Source organism: Prosopis cineraria, unplaced genomic scaffold, assembly GCF_029017545.1.
Source record: "Prosopis cineraria cultivar Desert tree isolate PC_DT_omini unplaced genomic scaffold, ASM2901754v1 PC13, whole genome shotgun sequence".
Lineage (NCBI taxonomy): Eukaryota > Viridiplantae > Streptophyta > Magnoliopsida > Fabales > Fabaceae > Prosopis > Prosopis cineraria.
The window spans coordinates 30,801,529-30,825,971 of NW_026555344.1; the positions used below are offsets into that span (position 1 = coordinate 30,801,529).

General features: G+C 32.9%; 1 protein-coding gene and 1 long non-coding RNA gene across 2 annotated transcripts; one reads left to right on the forward strand and one right to left on the reverse strand.

The window, feature by feature from the left end:
- Window positions 1–1,418: 1,418 nt before the first annotated feature.
- LOC129290396 (uncharacterized) lies at window positions 1,419–3,014 on the reverse strand. The gene is made up of 3 exons (XR_008588362.1): window positions 2,819–3,014; window positions 2,090–2,155; window positions 1,419–1,541 (listed from the first exon to the last, which is right to left on the reverse strand). It is a non-coding gene; the product is annotated as an uncharacterized LOC129290396 (long non-coding RNA).
- A 2,392-nt stretch (window positions 3,015–5,406) lies between these two features.
- On the forward strand, window positions 5,407–9,793 carry LOC129290171 (uncharacterized). The gene is made up of 3 exons (XM_054926878.1): window positions 5,407–5,603; window positions 8,948–9,018; window positions 9,101–9,793. The coding sequence occupies exons 2-3, from the start codon at window positions 9,004–9,006 to the stop codon at window positions 9,563–9,565; spliced, it is 480 nt and encodes a 159-aa protein (XP_054782853.1). The 5' UTR covers window positions 5,407–5,603; window positions 8,948–9,003; the 3' UTR covers window positions 9,566–9,793.
- Window positions 9,794–24,443: the final 14,650 nt, after the last annotated feature.

A 24,443-nucleotide genomic window follows, 5' to 3' on the forward strand; every position in this document is an offset into this window, starting at 1 on the left:
GGGCAGGGGTAGATACTGTTGGGCTCCTCTGTGACCCGTAATAACTACTATGATAGCTCCTCTGTCCTTGGCCCCTTTGAAATGGACCCTTCTGCCTTCCTTGGTTCCATGAGCTACTCGAACCCTGATGGTTTTTCTTCATAATGCCTCCGGTGGGTCGAGGGTAGGTTGGGGGTCTACTATATGAATAACCCCTCTTCTCTCTCTCAACCTCCTTCTTACTGCGAGCTACTACTTGTAGTTTTATGCACATTTCATCATAATCTCGGATATCTAGATGAGCCAATTGTTCCCTCAATTCTGGTCTAGCCTTCTCCAATAAGCGCTTAGCCTTCCATTCGGAATCATCCCTATACTGCAGGTACGTGGAGTATCTAGATAACTCCTGAAACTTAGCAATGAATGTGTCCTCATCGAGGTTCCCTTGCTTAAAGGCATGGAATTCCGCTTCCTTCTCAGACCTTAACTCTGATGGAAAGTAATGCCTGAATAATTTTTCCTTGAATTCCTCCCAGGTGAGTGTAGAATCATCCCTGGGCCCTGCTGTCTCCCACCAATCTCTTGCTCCTTTCACTAGGAGCACTAATGCTACTTGTACTTTTTGATTGCTGGTGCATGTGACTACTCGAAAGATGGATTCGAGTCTCTTCACCCATTCCTCTACCACGGATGGTTTAAGGTTACCATCAAACGTAGGAGGGTTAAACTTCCTAACAGTTTCCCACACATCAGTAATGGTCGGTGGGGCTCTCTGTTCCTCCTGCCTAATTTCTTTCCTTCTAGACTCATGATCTCTCAGAGTGGCAGGATGTGAGGAACTGCCTTCCCCCACATGACTCTCAACATGAGCCCTATCTCCATTTTCAGTTACCTTTTGCCTCTTTAGCTCCGTCAACTCTTGTTCGTATCCTTGAACCTTGTCTGTTAATGTTTTTACAAGCATTCTTAATTCCGCCAAGTCAGGCTCCTCATTTGGCAGTGGCGGTGGCAGGTGCTCATGTTGGAATCCTGAGTTACCACGAGTAACAGGCATTTTCTCTCCCCTCCTAAAGGATACAAGATATAAATAATAAAATTAGCCTAGCTATATCATGGCCATACAATGAGAAGCACCATAACAATGTATATTGCCAACCGACTATATGCTCTGATACCAATATGTAACACCCTCAAATTTACAACCGATTTTTCGCAAATTATTAAAACCATTATCATGGTAGAAAAATTTCTACCATGATACATCCAAGACAATATACCACAGGTCTTAAAATATCTCAAAAAAAATTAGAACCATGAGGGACAGACATGATCCTCATAGCATGTTATTTAAATTAGGTCATGAATCAAAAGGGACAGACATAATCCTCTTGGACATATAAATGCATTTAATAAAAAGGATTAGAGTTTACATGCTCCATAGACAAGATATGTCCTAAGTTGGCACAAGATACATTGTATAATCCAAAATAAGAGGCAACGTAAAAGATGGTGTCTCATACACCATAATTACACCTCTGGTGCTTTCTCGGCCGGATTCGCTCCTGTAAAAATATTAACCACGGGGAATGAGACTTAAAAGTCTCAGTAACCAAAAATTAATATGTAATGATGCATGCGGATGTAACTAATCATGCGATTGCTAAGTGGGCACACAAAACATTTAACCGAACAATATTTTCAAACAAACCGAACAAGTATTTAATTGCATGACTGCACCTTATATCCTCCTTTCACCATGCTCGGACGCCAAATCACCCGGCCAAAGGTGAGTTGGACCAAGCGACACGCCACTCATTGGGTCCAATGAGGGCTTACCACGTGGTAATAATTAACCGAACAGAAATTCCCATTAACACCATACATTAAAATACCCTGACAAGTCATGCATCATTCAAATATCCAAACAGGAATATATCCGAACAATAATATCTCATCATGATAAACAAAAATAAATTTTTAACCCACTTGGCAATAATTTCAAACAAGTATATACAGTATTTATTTTCAATAATTCATAATTTTTCCAAACAACAAAACAACACATAACCATTCACAAACACACTCATCACAACACATTAATAATGGTTACCTTGTGTCTTGAATAACAAGTTCCCCTTCACAACTCCTTTTTCACCACTATCTTTGTCAATATAATCTACATAATTATTTCACAATACTATATATTAATTTTACATTAAAATAAATAACTCTAATTTAAAGAGTTAGAAAGTCTTAAATCTATAGTCCATATTAACACTAATTTAAGATTTATGCCTTATTTAACTTCCAAATTCTTTTCTAAAATTCTCGTACCCTAATGAACTATTTTTTTTTATCCTCAATTCACTTCTAGTATCGCAATTTCATCCTTCTACATTCTAAAAATTCATCAAAAATAAATTAAAAATTTTAGAATTATCCTGAAGCCTCAAATCACCTTTCTATAACCTCAAAAATACCTATTCATACTTAAATAAATATTTAATAATCATAGATTTATCCCTACATCTCAGATTCCACATAAATTCAACCATATAGATCTAGATTTTAACTCAAAAATTCTTAAACATGAGTTTCAACCTTAAGAAAATATTCTATAATATTTACTATATCCCTAAGAATTTTAACCTATATTTTTAATCCATCATATCATCAGATTAACTATCCTATAGAAAAATCCTAATCAAAATATTTACTCTATCCTACAAAATAATCATATCACTAGAAAGCTAATATTATTTAGAAAATAACTATAAAATTAATTTTGTAATTAAATAAATTTTTAAATGCTAATCTAAACAGGAAAGTTAGAACATACCTGAAGAAAAAAGAAAATAATCCCCCCTTGCGAGAAAACGCCGAGCAACGTGAGAGGAAGAGAGAAAAATAATATAAAAATGGGATTGTGAGTCCCAAAATTATATTAAAAAAAAACTATAGGTTTGAATTTAATTATTCAAACCTTTGGGCCCAAAGTTGCAATTTTCTCTAAATTGCATCTTAGCCTCTCATGCTTCCTAATGCACACACCCCCTCCTTTTTATACATGAAGGCACCTCTTCTCTTCCCTCATCTAACCAATGTGGGACTTAGAAACAACAACCTTCCACCCCCCTTTTTTTTGTTCCTTCTACCTTCTCTTTTTTTTTTAACACACACATAAAAAAAATTATTTATGTATTATATCTTAACTAAATATTGCTTATGTGATTTTAAATTTAAATTTTTAAATTCATAATTAAATACCTAATCATAATATTATTTCTAAATAACCTCAAATAATATAAATTCCTATTATTATCATTTTTTTTCTCAAAACCTAAATTCCACAATTTCTTTATTATATAAAAATCAGGATGTTACAGGTTCAAGGTAAATAGCTGGTCTTTTCTTCTCCCTTTGTTTTTAACATCTAAACCAAATCATTCTCTCCTTCTTTGGTCGATGGATAGAGACCCCGTTTTTCATTGTTGTTGTTGCGTTTTAGGAAGGGTAATATTGCTTTGACTAATGTTGGAAATTATTTGATGATGAGGTTGAGCTAAACTTTACGTTTTATGATTCTGATTTTAGTATGATATTTCCCCATAATTTCTTTTAGCTCAAACTTGAGGAGAGTGGTTGTGATTTGAAATTTCTTTAAGCTTAGTTGAATTTTGGTGGGGATTTAATTTACTGAGTTAAATTGATTTGATTTATTTTGAAGAAATGAATTTAAGAGGCTGATTGATTTAAATATCTATATTGTGAAAATTTGGGAGATGGAGTCAAGGAAGAAAACAATTTAGTTGGAGTTTATGAAGTAATGCATGAAAGGTGGTTGCCCAAATGCTTATTAGGAGGAACTTTGTTTGAATATGTATTTTATGAGATTTAACTAACTCTTGTATGAGAAGCATATCTAATTGGATTGTTGATAAGTTATAAATTTAATAATAAACTTATTGGGTATGGATTTTTAGCTGTGATGTTGTTTAGAATTGAATTTAAATACCCACCAGGTGTATGGAAATTCCTTGATAAGTGAGATTAAATGTTGTAGTGAGAAAATGGAAATGTACGAGGGAGGTTTGTTTAAATGCTTAAGAGAAGGGTAAGATTGATTGATTAATATAGTTAAATTTAGGTTTATTGACAGGAAAAGAGAAATTTATATTTGGTTTAAAAGTTTATATTGTTGATAAGAAAGCTCTTAGAAATTTCATTTCAACATAAAAGTGAGCTGGTTAGTTTTAAATTAAGATGCTTGTTCTTGGATTTGATTTGGAAATTAGTTAATAAATGATTTTACAATTATGATTTATTTGTCAAAAAATTAAGAGCATCATTAGAATTAAAGTATAAAGTTAAGAGAAGCAAGCTTTAGAATTCTTGAGAATCCCTCAAGTGCGTGAGTGTGTCCCAATTATCTTAAAATTTTTCTTAAACTATCTTCATTTAATGCTTTCTTTAAAGTCTTTGTTATTATTTTCTCTGCGATTTATATAGTTCTCCCTATTTATCTTATTTTTATTCAATTGGGATATTATTGAAATTATTCTATTTTATCAAGAAGTTATGCTATTTTATCCAATATGTAATAAATTGATTATTTATTCAAAATAATCTTATTGTTTAAATTTAATGTTTGATTTGAAATCTATTTTTACAGTGATTCGTGCATAAAGAAATATTGAAAACGGAAGTTGACAGTTGAATCTTAAATTTTGAAAGGAATGATTTTTAAAGTGGATGTTTAGATCCATGCACTCTTGATTTTGATTAAGGGGATTGAGTTTAGAACATTAGTTGCTAATGATAGTTCCTTTAGCCCTTGATGTGCCATGGTACACTTAACTAGCAGGGTATTTGTAGAAGGTGCTAGCTCAATGCACAGGCCAACGCATGTGGAATAGAGGGATGGATATTTGTGAGTATCGTACTCACGATTGTTTTGTGGGCTTTATGCTTGTGTTTGTTTCATGACTTTTAACCATGCTTGATTATTTCGTGGCTTCTAGCCGTGCTTGTCAGTAACTTACCCTTCTATTTGAGATACTGTACAGAATAGGTATTGTTGTTTACTGTCTTGCCTTGTCTCAAGAATTTAGATGTAATAGCCCAAGAATTTTTAACAAAATTATAATTTATGATGAGATAATTTAAGTGTATTTTTATTAATTTTGGAGTAAATTTAACAAGATGTATTAGTGGTTAGTAGTAAACTTGCTTACTAAATACCCTCATGTTCTAGGTTCAAATCATCTTTTGGCCCAAGTGGAACATTTTATTTTATGTTTGCCCTACCTTACAAAATTACCAAAATGCCATTAAAAAGAAAGGAGAAAGTGAATCGGAAACCCAAAGAAAAACTCTCACACATAAACTTTCATCCTCTCCTTCCTCATTTTGGGGATTGTTCCAGAGCTAAGGGAGACAACTCAATCCTTCATCCTTCTATTCATCTTTTTCCATTTCTGATCGTCTATAGCTAGCAATAGTTGGAGTGTTGGCTGCCGCCGCCGCTGCTGTGGGTTTCGTTAGCTCACAATTTTTTCTTCCTCTATTTTGGCATCACACACTTTCCTTCTTCCTCTCATAGCTCCGCAACGTTACTGTCTTAGGTGAGTAGAAGAGTTCAATTCCTTCTTTCCATTCCTCCTTGGTGAGTTCAAACTCAATCTTTTTCCCTCTCAGGCTTCGAATCTATGTGATTGTAGTTGTTGAATAGGTTGCTGTAATAGGGGGAAAAACTGATTGTCTCATTGTTCTTGCTTGATGCGTAAATGGGAGAGTAGTTTGGACTAGGCAAACTGCAATTTATGTTTGAAGAGCATGAATTTTGATAAAAAATTTCCACTATAATTGTTTTGGGTTGTTGTTACTCTTGCAAGAGATAGATTAGATTAGATTAGATTAGATTTGGTTTTATTGAGTTAAAATTAATTTTGATGGCAAATCGAATTTGAGAAGCTTGATAAATTTAAATATTGATGCTAAAATTGCTGGGCGTGAGACTTTACGATTAAGGACTTGATCAAATGGTTTGGAAATTTAATGTTGAAATGTTTGATAGAAGAATTTCAGCATATGGTAGCCAAAAAAATGGCCTGGAGAAATATACTATTGTTGACTAAATTATTATAGTTGACAATTATTTGGTTGGAGATAAAGTTAGGAAATTTTAGAAAAATATATTTGGTTAATAATTCTATGTTAAAGTTTGTTTATTCTTATGACTTTTAGGTACATATATATAAAGTGTCCAATAAAAATTTTAGGGAAAGAGGTTTATGAAAATTGAATGTACATGAATGGCAATACCGATTAAATCATAGTTGTTTATTTTCTAAAGAAAGGCTTGGAAACCTTGAATGATATTTACATACGTATTCGTTGATGATTTGTTGATTTAAACTTAGCGTAGCATTTTATTTGTAAAACGTTGATGATGAGATTTTCTTTCCTAATTCTCAAAATTTGTTAAAAGATGTAACAATAATGTATGGTTAATTAGGAGTAAGTTATTTGTTTAGGAATGTCTCAGGTGAGTAAATAACGTTCAATAATTTGATAGTATATTCATTTTTTTGAATTTTTTTTATATAATATATGTATCTAATGTTGTGGTTTAATCCTGTTATTGACTATTATATATGAAAAGTTTTACTTTACATTAAATCTTGTGAACGGAATTGGAGTTTGTTTTTCAAACAAATATTTATAAGTATTACCATGCTAATATTGATTGATTTTACCAGTTAAAGAATGATTATTTATCATGATCAATGTGAAACATATTGAAATTTTTAAGATCCAGATTTAATTAAAATAATAATAAAAATAAAATATGCATAATTAAATTAAAATTAAGAATAATTTGATAAAGGCTCAAAGTTCAAATTCTACTTAGCAAAAGTTTAATTTTATTTTATTTTTAATAATGAAAAAAATTATTAAAGTTGCCCCAAGCTTTTGTGTTATAATAAAAATATTTGGGCCATTCTTTGTAATTTTTTCAAATTATTTTGTTCAGTTTTTTTTAAGGGTAAAGCATGTAGAAAACTAGATGTAACAAAGAAAGGAAAGAAACGAAACAAAGAGCAAGAACAGACGAGAGAGTGAGGGAGGGAGGACGACAAGGAAGTTAAGGCTCAGATCCAAGAGATTTTGCAGCTATTACAAGCCTGGTTACGCAATAGGAATTGTTGGTGAAACTTATTAAAAAGTTAAGGAACAAGCCAGGTCATATTTTTGTACAAGGAGAAGCTTTTTTGGTATAAAAGGGTTGAGGTAATACGAAAATTTATATTTTTTATTGCTTTGTTTAGCTATTTTGAGTAGATAATTTTATCTAGCATGCGTTACATCTTTTAAACAATTAAATGTAAACAAATATGTTTTAGGAGGGTTTATGAGGTATTATTTTAATAATAATATATTTATGTTTACTATTTATTTAATAATGATGTTATTTATGGAAATGAGATTATTAGCATACATTGTGATCATAGAGATGAAGAGTTGCAATTAAGGGTGTTCAAAACCGATCCAAACTGAACGGACCGATCCAAACCAACCCAAACCGAAAGGAACCGATTAAAACCGATCAACAATCAAGTCTGCTTCGGTTTTTAGGATAAGGAAACCGAATGGTTTGGTTCAGGTTTCGGTTTTGAAAATTAAAAACCGAACCAGACCTGATTAACAAAATATTATTCATTTATTTATAAAATATGTAACCTTAGTTTCAATCCAAATAAACCCAAACCCCCTTATGCCTTACCCAGCCCATTACCCAATAAATAATTAGTAGCCCACTTCCCAAGCCCAAATGAGATCAGGAGAGACCATCAGGCTCAGTCAAACTAAACTTCACGTCATGCTCATGCTCACGCCTCAGTCCTCACGGTCACGGATTCATCACATCACGGAGTGGTTCAGCTTCAGCCTGGCCAGAGAGAGTCACGACTCACGAAGACACGAACGACTCACGACCTACCTTCCCTTACGTGTGGCTCACACTTTAGGTTTAGGTTTCCTTAATGCTTGAGCCAGGCTTGCACAATACGCATCACACAGATAGACACACACAGACTACAGAGAACCTCAGAACCAAGCCAAAGACGACGCAGAGCCAGAGATAGACAGAGTCAGTCTTGGACGACCAATGACGGACACAAACGCAAAGTCCAGTACCCAAGTCACACACAAGCCACAGTCGTCGGCCACTCATAGCGTTGCACACAAGCCACAGCCGTCGCCCGTCGATCACTCACAGCGTTGCAGACCAAAGAGTTCGTCACAGAGCAAAGTTCACCGTCGGCTACTCAAGTTCGGTTTTCACTTTCTGCAGTTCCACTTCCAAGTCGCACACACTCACACAGGCTACAGCCGTCAGCCACTCGCGGCATCCCAGAACAGAGTCTACTCGAGTTTAGCTTCTACAGTTCCACTTCCAGGTTCGAGCCACAGTCTGAATCACTTTCTGCATTTTACTTCCCTATCTCAGTTGCCTGGACTCTGGAGCTTCGGTTGGTGTAATAATCTTGTTTCCTAATCCTAGCCGTTGCCTAATTACCTTGCCACTATTCTTATTCTTATCTTGGTGTTTAGGTTGACTTAGATTTATAAGTTATATGATGCGTTTGTTGATCAAAGATTGTTACCTAATTAGGTTGACTTGCTCTGTAATTGATAAAAGATTATTGCTTTGATTTTAAAACAATATAAGTAAGTGGGACTGTGGGGTAGACCGGTAGAGCAAAGAGACCAAGAGGGACCACTTAGGTAAGCTTTGATTTTGTTTTGATATCATATCAATGATATGCACATGAATACAATAGGTAATAGAGTAAACATAATTTTTAACTTTTTTAATAAAGAGGATAGCATATTGTCTTTTTAATAGAACAACTTAATTTAATTTACTTTATTAAATTATCTTTCCTTTCATAATATAATGCAGGATTATTTGTCTTTCTTGAAAGGCCACTTGCACAGTGCATATCCTAGAGTTTCAATATGAGTAAAAATGAGGTAAATGTTTTATATGGTATTTTTTTTACAAAAAGCATTTAGTATCATATTTGATTGATATAATTGCTTATGTTTTTTTCAGCAAGAAACATATATGGAGTTGATGGATGTTCATGATGATGATGAGCAACCTAAGAATAACAAGCCGGAATTGATTAACAATGCTCATGTAACTATGGATTCAAATCAACAAAAAGAGAAAGAGAAAGAGCAAGAGAAAGATCAAGAGCAAGAGAAAGACAAAGGTGAAAAGCAACTAGAAAATTCAAAAGTTACAGGTAAAAGAAAACCAACTAGACCTGAATCTTGGGTATGGAGTCATTTTACTTTGATGGAGGGTTGTGATCCTGAATTTCCAAGGGCCACATGTAATTGGTGTGGCTTTGATTATGCTTGTCATAAAAAAAGAAATGGCACTTCTAACATGGCAACACATTTAGAAGAAAGATGCAAGAAATTTGGTGCTAGAGATACAGATCCTAAACAACCTAAACTTTCCTTCCAACCAAAAAAAAAGAAGAAGGAGAAGGTTGTGGAACTAGTTTGAAGGGGGTGACATTTGATCTTAATTCTTGTAGGCAAGCTCTTGCTAGAATGATAATTATTGATGAGTTGCCTTTTAAATTTGTTGAGAATGAAGGTTTTCAATATTTCATGAGTATTGCACAACCTCTATTTCCCCTTCCATCACGTACTACAGTAGCTAGAGATTGCTTGAGTCTTTACTTGTCTGAACAAGCTAAGTTGAGGAATGTATTTTGTAAATCAAAACAAAGTGTTTGTTTGACCACTGATTGCTGGACATCTTTACAAAATATGAATTACTTATGCCTCACTGGACATTTCATTGATGATGAGTGGAAATTGCATAAAAGAATTTTGAACTTTTGTCAAATTGCTGATCATAAAGGTGAAACTATTGGTGAATTGATTGAGAAGTGTTTGTTGAATTGGGGAATTGATAGAGTTTTTACAATTACAGTTGATAATGCCTCAAGTAATGACACTGCTATATCTTATGTTAAAGATAGGATACTTGATTGGAATGGGCACATTATGAAAGGAGAATACATGCATGTTAGATGTTGTGCACACATCTTGAATTTAGTTGTTAATGATGGGTTGAAAGAGATTGGTGATACTTTAACAAGAATTAGAAATGCAGTTCGATATATTCGTGCATCACCATTACGGTTCCAAAAGTTCAAGTCTTGTGTAGAGCAAACAAGAATTCAAGAAAAGGATATTGTGAAGTTAGATTGTCCTACAAGATGGAATTCTACTTACATGATGCTTGAAAGTGCCTTGAAATTTCAAAAGGCATTCAAGAGATTAGAAGAAAAGGATACTACTTTTGCAATTGATAAGGAAGGACCCCCAACCATAAAGGATTGGGAAAATGCACGTGTTTTTGTCAAATTCTTGAAAATATTTTTTGATGTCACCAAAAAAGTCTCTGGCTCATTGTATGTTACATCTTCTCAATATTTTCATGAGTTTTGCTTGGTAGTAAAGACTTTGAATGATATGTGTCTAAGTGATGATCCTTTATTGAATTCAATGGCAAGGAAGATGAAACAAAAACATGACAAGTATTAGGGGAATGTTGATAATTTGAATATGATGATCTTTATAGCTGTGGTACTTGATCCTAGGTACAAGTTGAAATTTGTGGAGTAGAGTTTGAAAAAACTCTACGATGAAGATATGGCTGAATATTTCACTAGGCAGGTGAAAGAGTTGCTCTTCAAGATGTATGATAGATACAAGTCTTTTCATGGCCTTAAAAAAAGTTCAACCAATACTCAATCCCAAGTGAAGGAAGGTGTTTCCTATGATGATGGTGAAAAAGATTCATTTGCAATGGAGTTTGATAAAGTTATGAATGAAGATGATAATGTTGAAAATCAATCAGAGTTGGACCTCTACTTGATGGAGACTAGAGAAAAAACAAATCCCAAATTTGACATACTTAATTGGTGGAAAGTGAATTCATCTAAATATCCTGTCATTGGACAAATTGCTAGGGATGTATTAGCCATGTCTATCTCCACTGTAGCTTCTGAATCTGATTTCAGCACTGGGGGTCGTATACTAAATGAGTATAGATGTTCATTGGGTATCAAGATAGTGGAAGCCCTTATTTGTGCAAATAATTGGTTTCGATCTACTCCATTAGCAAGTGATGTTGAAGAGAAGGTGGATGAAATTGAGAAAATAGAAATTGGTAATATTTTTACAATTGAAAAGTGATGTTTATTTAGTTTAATTATTTATTAGATTATTCATTGCTTTGACAATTTGTTTTATTATTATAGATCTTGGTGTTGTCACGTTGAATGAAGATGATGATAATTAGCTATCAAGATCTTCTAACCTCTTTTTGTATATGTAATTGGTAATATTTTTATAAATTAAAAGTGATATTTATTTAGTTTAATTATTTATTAGATTATTTATTGCTTTGATAATTTGTTTTATTATTATAGATCTTGGTGTTGTCACTTTGAATGAAGATGATGATAATTAGCTATTGTAACATCTCAATTTAAATTTTAATAGTTAATTTGGGTTAATAGAAATTTAAAAAATATTTAGAGGTAAATAAATTAGTAGAAAATGATTATTAAATCTAACTTAGGATATAATTCTAAAAAAAATAATAAATAAAAATAATAATAATAATAAAATATTATTAAATTATTATTATTATTATAAAAAAAAACAAAAGAAAAGGTGTAAAAACAAGAAAGGAGAAAAACAAGGAAACTTTCGGCCGCCGTACATGAACAGTAAAATAAAATAATAAAAAAAAAGAAAGAAAGAAGAGAGAGAAAAGAATAAAAAAATGTGTGGGACCCACTGAATTTTTATAAAACTCACCCGTTTCCTTTCATTTCTTCAATTCTTTTCCTGCGCGCAAGCTGAGGCGGAGAGAAGCGAGTTGCCGGTGCGAAATATCTAAATTTTTAAGGTAAGAGTTTTTAATAGGATATTTAGGGTGTGATTTTAAGCTTTTTAAGACTAAGTAAGTGTTCTGAAAATTTTTCTTAGTCATCCTTCTTCTTTAGTTTCTGAGTTTGTAGTGGTAGAAAATTTAAGATCTGGAAGAGGGATGAATTTATGTTGAATAAATATAGTTTTTGAGGTTGTCAGTAGTATAATAAATGTTCTAGAGTATAAATTTGTTGATGATCTTTGAATCTGTGGCTTATGGATTAAATTCTAAACTAGATCTGAAAATATATGTTGATTTATTGAGGTTTAGATGATTATTTGGGATGAGAAATGAATTATTATGGTTATAGGATTATGATTCTAAGCTAGAGACTTAATTTTTAATTTTTGGGTATTTTAGGTACGAATTTATAAAATAAAAAGAAAATTTTGATAATAGAAATTAGTTTAAAATTTGATTTTTAGATTATTAATGTTTATTGATAATTAAAAGAGGAGTTAAAAATTTTACTTAATAGTATTAACTATAGATTTGTATTAAGATTGAAATTAGGAATTATATTATATTTTTAATTCTATTATTAGAATTATTTTATTAGTTTCAAAAATTGAAACTAATATTTATAAATAATATGTTATTTGTAGATTGTATTACTGGTGAAGATTGTGGTGAGAGAGAAATTTTAAGGAATAATTTATTGAAAAAGCCACAAGGTAACCATGCTTTTAACTTGTGATTAGTGTTACTTCATGTTAATTGGGTGATTATTGAGAAAATTATGAATTTTGTAATATTGTATAATTGTGCAATATTATTATGAATTGTTTAATTATTGTGGGAGGTGTTGGGAGACTTGCTATTGTTGTTGTATTTATGTGCCACGTGGTACACCCCTATTGGAGCTCAATAGGTGGCTTGTAAGGGCTCGGGCTAATCTACCTTTGGCCGGGTAATTTAGCACCGAGTGAGGACTACGGCTCGAGGTTAATGGAGGGATATAAGGATGGTTGTTTGTGTTTATTATAATATTTCTTATATTTGTTGAAATTATATTATTTTTAATTCTCACTTAGTAAGCACACACTTAACTGTTTGTATACACTATCATAAATTGGCTTTGGTTACTGGGACTTTTGAGTCTCATTATGTGGTTAACAATTTTCAGGAGAAGAGCCACGAGTGACACGTGGAGGAGTCCCAGAGGCTTAGTGGTATAGATCACTGTCTCTTTTGGGTATTTAATTTATGATTTATAATGTGTTATATTGCCAATATTAGGGCTTTTTGTTTATTGTCAATTATATGAATATATAAATGTAATCATGCCTTTCAAACTATTTCTACTTTTAGTACAATTTGGATGACTGTAATTTTAATATTTGGTTTACTTTGGATTGGTTAAAATGGCATGATTATAAGGCCAAATAACTGGCTTGTGTTGAAAATTTATTAAATTGCTTATTTTACTTGTTGGGAGTATAAGGATGGACAAATGTGATTTAGTTTACTTGTTGGGAGTATAAGGATGGACAAATGTGATTTAGCCTAATGGCATGTGGGAGGTAAAAATTTATCTGAAATGTTAATTATAAAATATTTTATATTGAAATTATTGATATAAAAATGTGTTGGGTGGCTGTAACCCAACTATGGTTGAGTTAAATTATTTAAAAAAAAATTTTGGTGTGTTACAATTTTTGGTATCAGAGCTTCATGGTTCCAATTCTTATAAATTATGAAATTGTTATACATTAACTTAGTTATTGGCAATATACATTATTAAATCGTAATACTTCTGCATTATTTTTTTCTTGTCTTGAGATTAGTGTTAACTTAATTATGTGACTTCCATCCTTTAGGAGGGGAGAGATGGTGTCCAAAACTAGGAGAGGTGGTGAAATTATCGGTGCTTCTATAGAGCCAATAGGAAATGACATACCTTCACTGCCACAACCAGAGCCCACACAGCAACAAATCGGGCAGGGCGAGCCTATACAGTCACAACTAAGGCAGGATGAGCCAACTATGAGGCAAATGATGGATTTACTATATAATCTTAGTGACCGCATGAAGAGACAAGAAGAAGAGTTGGCCGCTTTAAGACAATATAAGGAGAATTCCAACCGAGAGGGAAATGGCCAACAAGAAGGAAGCCATACCAAGGTATTAAATGCGAGCCAATCTGCTGATGAAGGCTCACCTCCCTATTCTCACCATGAGACTAGTCCGAAGAATGTGAGTCTTCACTCTAAGCAACAGACATCCACGATCACAAAGATCTGGAATACTTTTCGTAAGTTTAATCCTCCTACTTTCGATGGAAATCTTAAGCCAGCGGTGGTTGAAGAATGGATAGATCAATTGGAGAGTATTTTTCGTATGGTTGTGTGCACTTCTAATCAAAAGGTGCAGCTGGCAATATTCCTACTACAGAAGAGTGCTAAGAAATGGTGGGAAACATCAGGACCGAAGGATGATTCCTCTCTTACTTGGGAAGATTTTAAAGCCATATTGTTCGAGAATTATTTTCCTACTGCACTAAGAGCAGAAAAGGAGGCTGAGTTTCATGCATTTCGTTAGGGTGATCTAGATGAGGATGAATTTATTGAACAATTCTTAGAATTATCTAAATACTCCACTTACCTCCAAAAACATGAAGACACGGAGTGGATGGCTGAACGATTGTTAGAGAAGGCGAGGCCTGATCTAAGGAAATAGTTAGCCCCTTTTGAGATCAAGACATTCAGTGAGATGTGCAATAAGCTTCGAATAGTTTCTCGGAGGAAGAGAGAGGCTAGATTAGAAGCTGATAGAGAGAGGAGGAAAGAACCTCATGGGAAACCCCCTATCCACACCAGACCCATTGGTGGAGTAGAGAAGAGGAGCAGTCAAATCTTTGGAGGCTTTAGAAATCAAAAGAAGAAGGGCTACTACCATAAGGGCCAAAGCTACAGAGGGAATTAGAGTGGGAGTCAGGGGTCCTACAAGAGCCCAGCAACCTCTACTCCTACTTCCGGTGCTGCTAGTAATCAAGCATGCAGTAAGTGTGGGAAGTTTCATTCTGGTGATTGTTGGGTTTGTTACATCTGCCAGAAGCCTGGTCATATTGCCCGATTCTGCTATCAAAATCAGAATAGGGGTAATGATCAGAGACCTACAGTACCAGCACGAGTGTATGCCCTCTCTGGGCCAGAGGCTGCTAACAACCCTAATGCTATCCGAGGTATAATCCGAATCCTTGATAATGATGTTTGTGCTTTGTTTGATTTGGGTGCTACACAATCTTTTGTGTCTGATGAATGTATGAAAAGATGTAAATTACCTGTGTGTACCTTACCTTTTGATGTGAAGATTTCTACTCCTGCTGGTTTGACTGTAAGGACTGCTAAGGCATGTCTAAATGTAGAGGTTGAGTATGAGGGTCGAAAGACCACCATAGACCTCATTTGTTTGTCTTTGTCTGGGATTGATGTTATTGTGGGGATGGATTGGTTGTCTGCAAATGGAGCTGTACTTAATTGTCAAAAAAAGAGTGTGTCACTCTCAGCTCTTACTGTAACTCCTGTAGAGTCCCAAAGTCCTATGTTGTTGTCTGCCGCTCAAGTAGAACAGTGTATAAGAAAGGGCTGTCAAGCTTTTATGATTTTCTTCTCAATCAAGGTAGAGATTGAAGAAGGTGTAGATCAGATTCCAGTAGTGAGAGAATTCCCTGACGTCTTTCCTACTGAAGTGATCGGTTTGCCTCCAGAACGAGAGGTTGAGTTCTCAATTGAGCTCGTACCTGGTACGGGGCCTATTTCTAAGGCACCCTATAGGATGTCTCCATCGGAGTTAGCTGAGTTGAAGAGACAAATTGAAGAGTTGTTAGAGAAGGGGTTTATCAGACCGAGTGTATCACCATGGGGGTCACCGGTACTGTTTGTGAAAAAGAAAGATGGAAGCCTTAGATTGTGTATTGATTATAGACAATTGAATAAGGTAACCATCAAGAACAAGTACCCCTTACCTCGAATTGATGATTTGTTAGACCAATTAGTCAATTCAGCAGTGTTTTCTAAGATTGATCTAAGATCAGGGTATCATCAATTGAGGGTTAGAGCAGAGGATATCCCTAAAACTGCTTTTAGGACTAGATATGGGCACTATGAGTTTCTAGTGATGCCGTTTGGGTTAACAAATGCCCCAGCTGTCTTCATGGATTATATGAATCGAATCTTCAGGCCTTATCTCGATGAATTTGTTGTAGTCTTTATTGATGACATACTTATTTATTCTGAGATGAGGTGGACCATGCTAGACATCTTAAAATTGTTTTGGAGATATTAAGAGAGCACAAGCTCTATGCCAAGTTGAGCAAATGTGATTTTTGGCTTAAAGAAGTTAAATTCTTAGGCCATGTTGTTTCAGAAGAAGGGGTAGCGGTGGACCCTAGTAAGATAGATGCAGTGATGAAATGGGAGCAACCTCGAAGTGTGACAGAGATTAGGAGTTTCTTGGGTCTTGCAGGCTACTATCGTCGTTTCATTAAGGGTTTTTCACAAATTGCAATGCCCTTGACTAAGTTGACCAGGAAAGATGCTCCATTTATTTGGACGAACGAGTGTGAAGTTGCCTTCCAGGAGCTAAAAAAGAGGTTGACCACCACACCGGTGCTCACCTTACCTGTTCCAACTGCTCCTTATACCTTGTATACTGATGCTTCTAAGAAAGGTTTAGGTTGTGTATTGATGCAGGAGGATCGAGTAGTGGCTTATGCCTCTCGACAGTTGAGACCTCATGAGGAAAATTACCCTACTCATGACTTGGAGCTTGCTGCTGTGGTATTTGCCTTGAAGATTTGGAGGCACTATCTTTATGGTTCTTCTTTTGAGGTCTTCAGTGATCATAAAAGTTTAAAATATTGTTTGATCAAAAGGAGCTCAACATGAGACAGCGCAGATGGATTGAGTTTTTGAAGGATTATGACTTTGAGTTAAAGTATCATCCAGGGAAAGCTAACGTAGTTGCCGATGCTTTAAGCAGGAAGCTTGTGCATACTGCTCACATGATGGTTAGAGAACATGAATTATGGAGTAGTTTCCATGCAGTAAATGTAGAAGTAGTCGAGAATGTTTGGCTGCTCTACACATTACTGAATTTGAGAATAATTTTTGGAAGAAATCAGAATTGCGCAACAGAAGGATGATTATTTGAATAAGATTAGGGTAGAGATTGGGCTGGAAAGGCTGAACATTTTGATGTGACCGATGATGATGTCGTAAGATATAAAGGTAGAGTGTGTGTGCCTAATGATACTCGATTGAAAAATATCCTACTTGAGGAGGCTCATCAGAGTAGATATACCATTCATCCAAGAGCAACTAAGATGTATCATGACTTAAGACGTGGTTGGTGGTGGCCAAGAATGAAGAGAGATGTAACTGAACATGTAACTCGTTGTTTGACTTGCCAGAAAGTCAAAATTGAGCATCAAAAACCAGCGGGATGCTACAGTCTCTTGATATTTCAGAGTGGAAATGGGACAGTATTTCTATGGACTTCATTACAGGATTGCCTAGAACATCTTTGGTCATGACACTATATGGGTAATCGTAGATCGACTCACCAAATCAGCTCATTTTCTTGCTACTAATATCAAATATTCTCTTGAAAAATTAACTGAAATCTACATAAGAGAAGTGGTGAGATTGCATGGAGTGCCGACAAATATTGTATCTGATCGTGATCCGAGGTTCACATCAAACTTTGGAAGTCATTACAGGAATCCATGGGTACTCGTCTGAGTTTTAGCACCGCTTACCACCCCCAGACCGATGGGCAAACGGAACGAACCATACAAACTCTTGAAGACATGTTAAGAGCGTGTGCCATTGAGCTTAGAGGTAATTGGGATAGTCACTTGCCATTAGCTGAATTTGCCTACAATAATAGTTTTCATTCTAGCATTCAGATGGCACCTTATGAGGCATTGTATGGAAGAAAATGTAGATCGCCACTGTGTTGGACAGAATTAAGTGAGAGAACTGTTTTGGGGCCAGACATTGTTGATGAGACTACCCAAAAGATTGCTTTAATCAAGCAAAAATTACTCACAGCTCAAAGTAGACAAAAGTGTTATGCGGATAAGAGGAGAAGATCGCTTGAGTTTGAAGTAGGTGACCATGTATTTTTGAAAATCTCTCCGGTAACTGGTGTTGGAAGAGCTATTAAGGCTAAGAAATTGACACCAAGGTTTATGGGCCTTTTGAGATCTTAAAACGAGTTGGACCAGTAGCGTACTAAGTAGCATTACCACCCCAAATTGCTGGTATACACAATGTATTCCATGTGTCACAACTGAAAAAGTATCAACCAGATCCTTCCCATATAATTGAACCCAAGGAAATTGAACTCAGGGAGAATTTGACATTCAGAGCTGAACCAGAAAGGATTGTGGATTATAAGGACAAGCAATTAAGAAATAAGACCATTAGATTGGTTAAAGTCATCTGGAAGAGCACAACTCTAGGTGATGCTACGTGGGAGACCGAGGACAGTATGCGACGTGATTATCCTCGTCTTTTTGATTAAGTAAGTAGTTAATAGTTACTAATTTCAAATTTTGAGGACAAAATTTTTAAAAGGAGGGGAGAATTGTAACATCTCAATTTAAATTTTAATAGTTAATTTGGGTTAATAGAAATTTTGAAAAATATTTAGAGGTAAATAAATTAGTAGAAAATGATTATTTAATCTAACTTAGGATATAATTCTAAAAAAAATAATAAATAAAAAAAATAATAAAAAAATATTATTAAATTATTATTATTATTATAAAAAAAAAAAGAAAAGGTGTAAAAACAAGAAAGGAGAAAAACAAGGAAACTTTCGGCCGCCGCGCATGAACAGTAAAATAAATAATAAAAAAAAGAAAGAAAGAAGAGAGAAAAGAATAAAAAAATGTGTGGGACCCACTGAATTTTTATAAAACTCACCCGTTTCCTTTCATTTCTTCAATTCTTTTCCTGCGCGCAAGCTGAGGCGGAGAGAAGCGAGTTGCCGGTGCGAAATATCTAAATTTTTAAGGTAAGAGTTTTTAATAGGATATTTAGGGTGTGATTTTAAGCTTTTTAAGACTAAGTAAGTGTTCTAAAAATTTTTCTTAGTCATCCTTCTTCTTTAGTTTCTGAGTTTGTAGTGGTAGAAAATTTAAGATCTGGAAGAGGGATAATTTATGTTGAATAAATATAGTTTTTGAGGTTGTCAGTAGTATAATAAATGTTCTAGAGTATAAATTTATTGATGATCTTTGAATCTGTGGCTTATGGATCAAATTCTAAACTAGATCTGAAAATATATGTTGATTTATTGAGGTTTAGATGATTATTTGGGATGAGAAATGAATTATTATAGTTATAGGATTATGATTCTAAGCTAGAGACTTAATTTTTAATTTTTGGGTATTTTAGGTACGAATTTATAAAATAAAAAGAAAATTTTGATAATAGAAATTAGTTTAAAATTTGATTTTTAGATTATTAATGTTTATTGATAATTAAAAGAGGAGTTAAAAATTTTACTTAATAGTATTAACTATAGATTTGTATTAAGATTGAAATTAGGAATTATATTATATTTTTAATTCTATTATTAGAATTATTTTATTAGTTTCAAAAATTGAAACTAATATTTATAAATAATATGTTATTTGTAGATTGTATTACTGGTGAAGATTGTGGTGAGAGAGAAATTTTAAGGAATAATTTATTAAAAAGCTACAAGGTAACCATGCTTTTAATTTGTGATTAGTGTTACTTCATGTTAATTGGGTGATTATTGAGAAAATTATGAATTTTGTAATATTGTATAATTGTGCAATATTATTATGAATTTGTTTAATTATTGTGGGAGGTGTTGGGAGACTTGCTATTGTTGTTGTATTTATGTGCCACGTGGTACGCCCCTATTGGAGCTCAATAGGTGGCTTGTAAGGGCTCGGGCTAATCTACCTTTGGCCGGGTAATTTAGCACCGAATGAGGGCTACGGCTCGAGGTTAATGGAGGGATATAAGGATGGTTGTTTGTGTTTATTATAATATTCCTTATATTTGTTGGAATTATATTATTTTTAATTCTCACTTAGTAAGCACACACTTAACTGTTTGTATACACTATCATAAATTGGCTTTGGTTACTGGGACTTTTGAGTCTCATTATGTGGTTAACAATTTTCAGGAGAAGAGCCACGAGTGACACGTGGAGGAGTCCCAGAGGCTTAGTGGTATAGATCCACTGTCTCTTTTGGGTATTTAATTTATGATTTATAATGTGTTATATTGCCAATATTAGGGCTTTTTGTTTATTGTCAATTATATGAATATATAAATGTAATCATGCCTTTCAAACTATTTCTACTTTTAGTACAATTTGGATGACTGTAATTTTAATATTTGGTTTACTTTGGATTGGTTAAAATGGCATGATTATAAGGCCAAATAACTGGCTTGTGTTGAAAATTTATTAAATTGCTTATTTTACTTGTTGGGAGTATAAGGATGGACAAATGTGATTTAGTTTACTTGTTGGGAGTATAAAGATGGACAAATGTGATTTAGCCTAATGGCATGTGGGAGGTAAAAATTTATCTGAAATGTTAATTATAAAATATTTTATATTGAAATTATTGATATAAAAATGTGTTGGGTGGCTGTAACCCAACTATGGTTGAGTTAAATTATTTAAAAAAAAAAATTTTTGGTATGTTACAGCTATCAAGATCTTCTAACCTCTTTTTGTATATGTAAGTACTAATGTACTATATAGTATATATGTGTCAATTATTTTATTTGTCATAAAATTATTCTTTTTATTTGGATATTGACTTGTTTCTTCCTTCATTTCAGGTGTTATGCCTCATATAACAATTGATTGATGCTTGAGATGGAATGATTTTTTTTTTTGGATAATTTCAAGCATATGAATACTCTTTTTAGTTTAAGGACAAGTTGTAATTAAATATGTCAATTTTTTTTTGGAATGCTAGACATTTGGTATAGTTTAAGTGAATATTATGATAGATATTATGATATTGAGAAATGATTGCTAAAGACATGAGGTTATATAAATTGTATGTGTTAAGAAATAAGAATCTAACAATTAGTATCATCTTATTGCTTTAGATTAAGATAGCAACATGTGGCAACTTTTTGCTTTCTCTATGTTTGAATAATTATTGGCTTATCACATGCACACCTTGAAAGAAGTCAATGATTAACATGTTCTTTTTTATTTTCACAAACTTCTAGCTCATAATCAAAGGCTTGGCCTCATTGTTGCCTGTCGTTCTCATCAATGTAAGAATGGAAAAAACAAGATGAGTTAGTGTCAGCGTGAGAAAGTGAAAAAGAAAACAATGATGACAAGGATTTGTCATAATGGAAAGAGAATAAGAGATTACATTATATTGACAACTATATTATAAACTTGGAAAGCTAAAATGTTAAAAAAAGAGAAAGAATGATAAACATAGACCATGATGGGTGTTGGTCTGCTGGATATGTTGTTCTAAATTACAGTATAAGTATATAATAAATGTGCCCTAGCTTCCTGACTCGTTTAATTTCGTTCCTCCCCCATGCTGCTTTCGAGGATATTTGTCCTCTAGTTTTGTCTACACAAAAAGACTTAAACCAAAAGTTTCATATATTCAATTTTTTACAAGAAACATTTTGTTTAGAATTTTTTATAGTTATTTTTCGTTATATATTACATGTTAAAATATAGATATGTAGATAAATATTTTTTAAATGACCTGAATAAAAATTCATAACATTAAATAATTTTAATTCTAAACACTATTACTAATATCAATTTTTATGATTAATTGTTGTTATCATATTAAAATTTTATTATATTTTTATGCCTCTATTTATTAAAAAAGGAGTCAAAAAATTAGGTTTAATGAATATGGATAAAAAAGAAAAATAAATAAATAAATAAATTCATTAAAACTTGATCTAAACATTAACCAAACCAAACATAAAACCGAACTAAACCGATTATAACAAAAACCAATAAGGTCCCATTAATAAGTAAATCGATTGGTTCGGTTCGGTTTGGTTTTTGCCCAAAACCAAACCAAACCGAACCTATGAACACCCCTAGTTGCAATTAGGAAAGTGCAACTAGGTTAAGTACCTTAGATAGGCTAAGGAATCACTTAAGGGAGGAACTATAAGTGTTATACTATGGTCAATACTTAGAGAAGGTAAAAAAGGGTTGGAGGCATGCTCTTTATAGGAGTTCACCAATGAGAGATATGATCTTGTGATATTCTATAGCTCACTGCTAGCACTTAGTGTTGTTGTACCTATTTGTGGGCTCAGTTCACTAAAAAGGTTAGTAGATTGAGTATTTGACACCTTTCAGTGGAGAGGGAATCCGACATGAGAAGTGTAAGATTAAGTGCCTAGGCCAAGGTAGCTCTCACATAGAGAGAAAGTCAGGCTGATTCTAGGAGGGAGTTAGTTTTGACTTCCCAGAATCCATATCGAAGGGGCACATGCAGTTCAGTGAATTAGATCATACCGTAGATTATATTTTGTACCTGTAGAGGTACAAGGGGGTATGTGGTTTACCTATGAGTTAAAGAGTGCCACTACAAAAAAATAGCTAGTGATGGAATTTTCCATCGCTAATCAGTGAAAATTTTATCGCTAAATGGATTAGCGATGAAATATTTTGTCGATAAAAACACCATCACTAATTCATTATAGACAAAATTGGCAACAAAATTAGATATGGAATAGTGACAGAAATTTTCCGTCACTAAATAAGGATAAGTTGTTCTAACTTTGCGACGTAATGCATTCCATTGCTAATTTTTCAATGGGCTTATTCATCGTTAATTTATTAAGTGGACTAAAATATCATTGCCATATCACCCAATAGATTAATGTCACCTCACCACCACCTAATCACCCAGTGGATCAGTGCCACGTCACCGCCATGTCATTTATCACTGTCATGTCAAATATTATTACCTTCAATTGTGCCTTGGCTAGGTTTGAACTTGCAACCTCACACTCCCTAGTGCTTTTGCATCCACCTTATTGCCAGTTTAGTTGAAAGGAATCTTCAGTCTTAATTGATAAATTAAATATATAATAACTAACCACATACACATATATTAATAAATATATTATTTAAATTATTATTAAATATAGTATTTAAATTTACTTATTGTTTTAACATTATTTTTATTTATTAATATGGAAAAATTAATTTATAAATAATAATAATTTATATTATATTTTTATTTAAAAAATAGTGTTGATAATAAATTTAATATTAAATTGAAAAATATTTTATTATCATTATATATTATATTATAATTTGTATCTATATAATATAATATTTTAAATTTTCAAATTTTTATTTTTTAATTATTTTATTTTATTTTTATTTTTAAATAAGAATAATTAAGTATATAATTTAAATTATTATTCATAATATACAAATAATTTAAAATAATAAATTATTTTAAATTATAATTTTAAAATTCTTTATTATAGCATAATATTAAATTATTAAATAAATTATATATAAATATTTATTATAAATAATAAAATTAAATTAAAAATAATTTGTGATGGAATTAGCGACGGACTATAACAGAAAGCTTTGTGATGGAATTTTTTATCGCTAATTCTGTCACTAAATTAGAATAAGATATCCCAACCATTAGCAACAGAATTTTTCATCGGTAAATTCCGTCGAAAAATTATTTCTAATGGATTAGCAACGAGAGTAATGATAAAATTTTAGTGACACAAAATTCCGTCACTAAATTGGTGATAGAATTAGCAATGGATTACTGACGGATTGGCGATGAAAAATTATTCCATTGCTAATCCGTTGTTTTTTTGTAGTGTGCCAAGGGCATTTTATTGGTCAGGAAAGGCCATACTGGCCTATATAATGCATTCAAGCATTTTAATTAGCTTAATTATATGTATTTTGAATCTATTATTTATTTACTTGATTATGACTTTTCTTTGTAATAGGGAATGTCGATTTCTTTATTATTGAGACTGTGGTTGTCTCACCCCTTTCTTTCAATATTTTTAGGTCCAGGCAAAGGATCTGGTGGTGGATAGGGAAAGGAACAGAGCTAAGGGTTGTTTATAGATTGTAAATATAATGACCTAAAGTTTTATGTAAATAATAACAATAAATAAATAAATAAAAATAGATTAAAAATATATAAAAAATAAATAATTAAATTAGTTAAATTAAATTTATGAGTTATTTAAATATATTTTTATTATTTTTGGGAAAGATATGCCTAGAGAGATGAAGTGGCTTTGTGGAAATTTAATTGGTGTTTAGCATTCTCATTGAAGGTTTGAATCCTCAAAATAAAATGAGGATTTTTTTTATTTTAGCTTTATAAAATTACCCTATTGCCCAAAACTGAAACCATCAG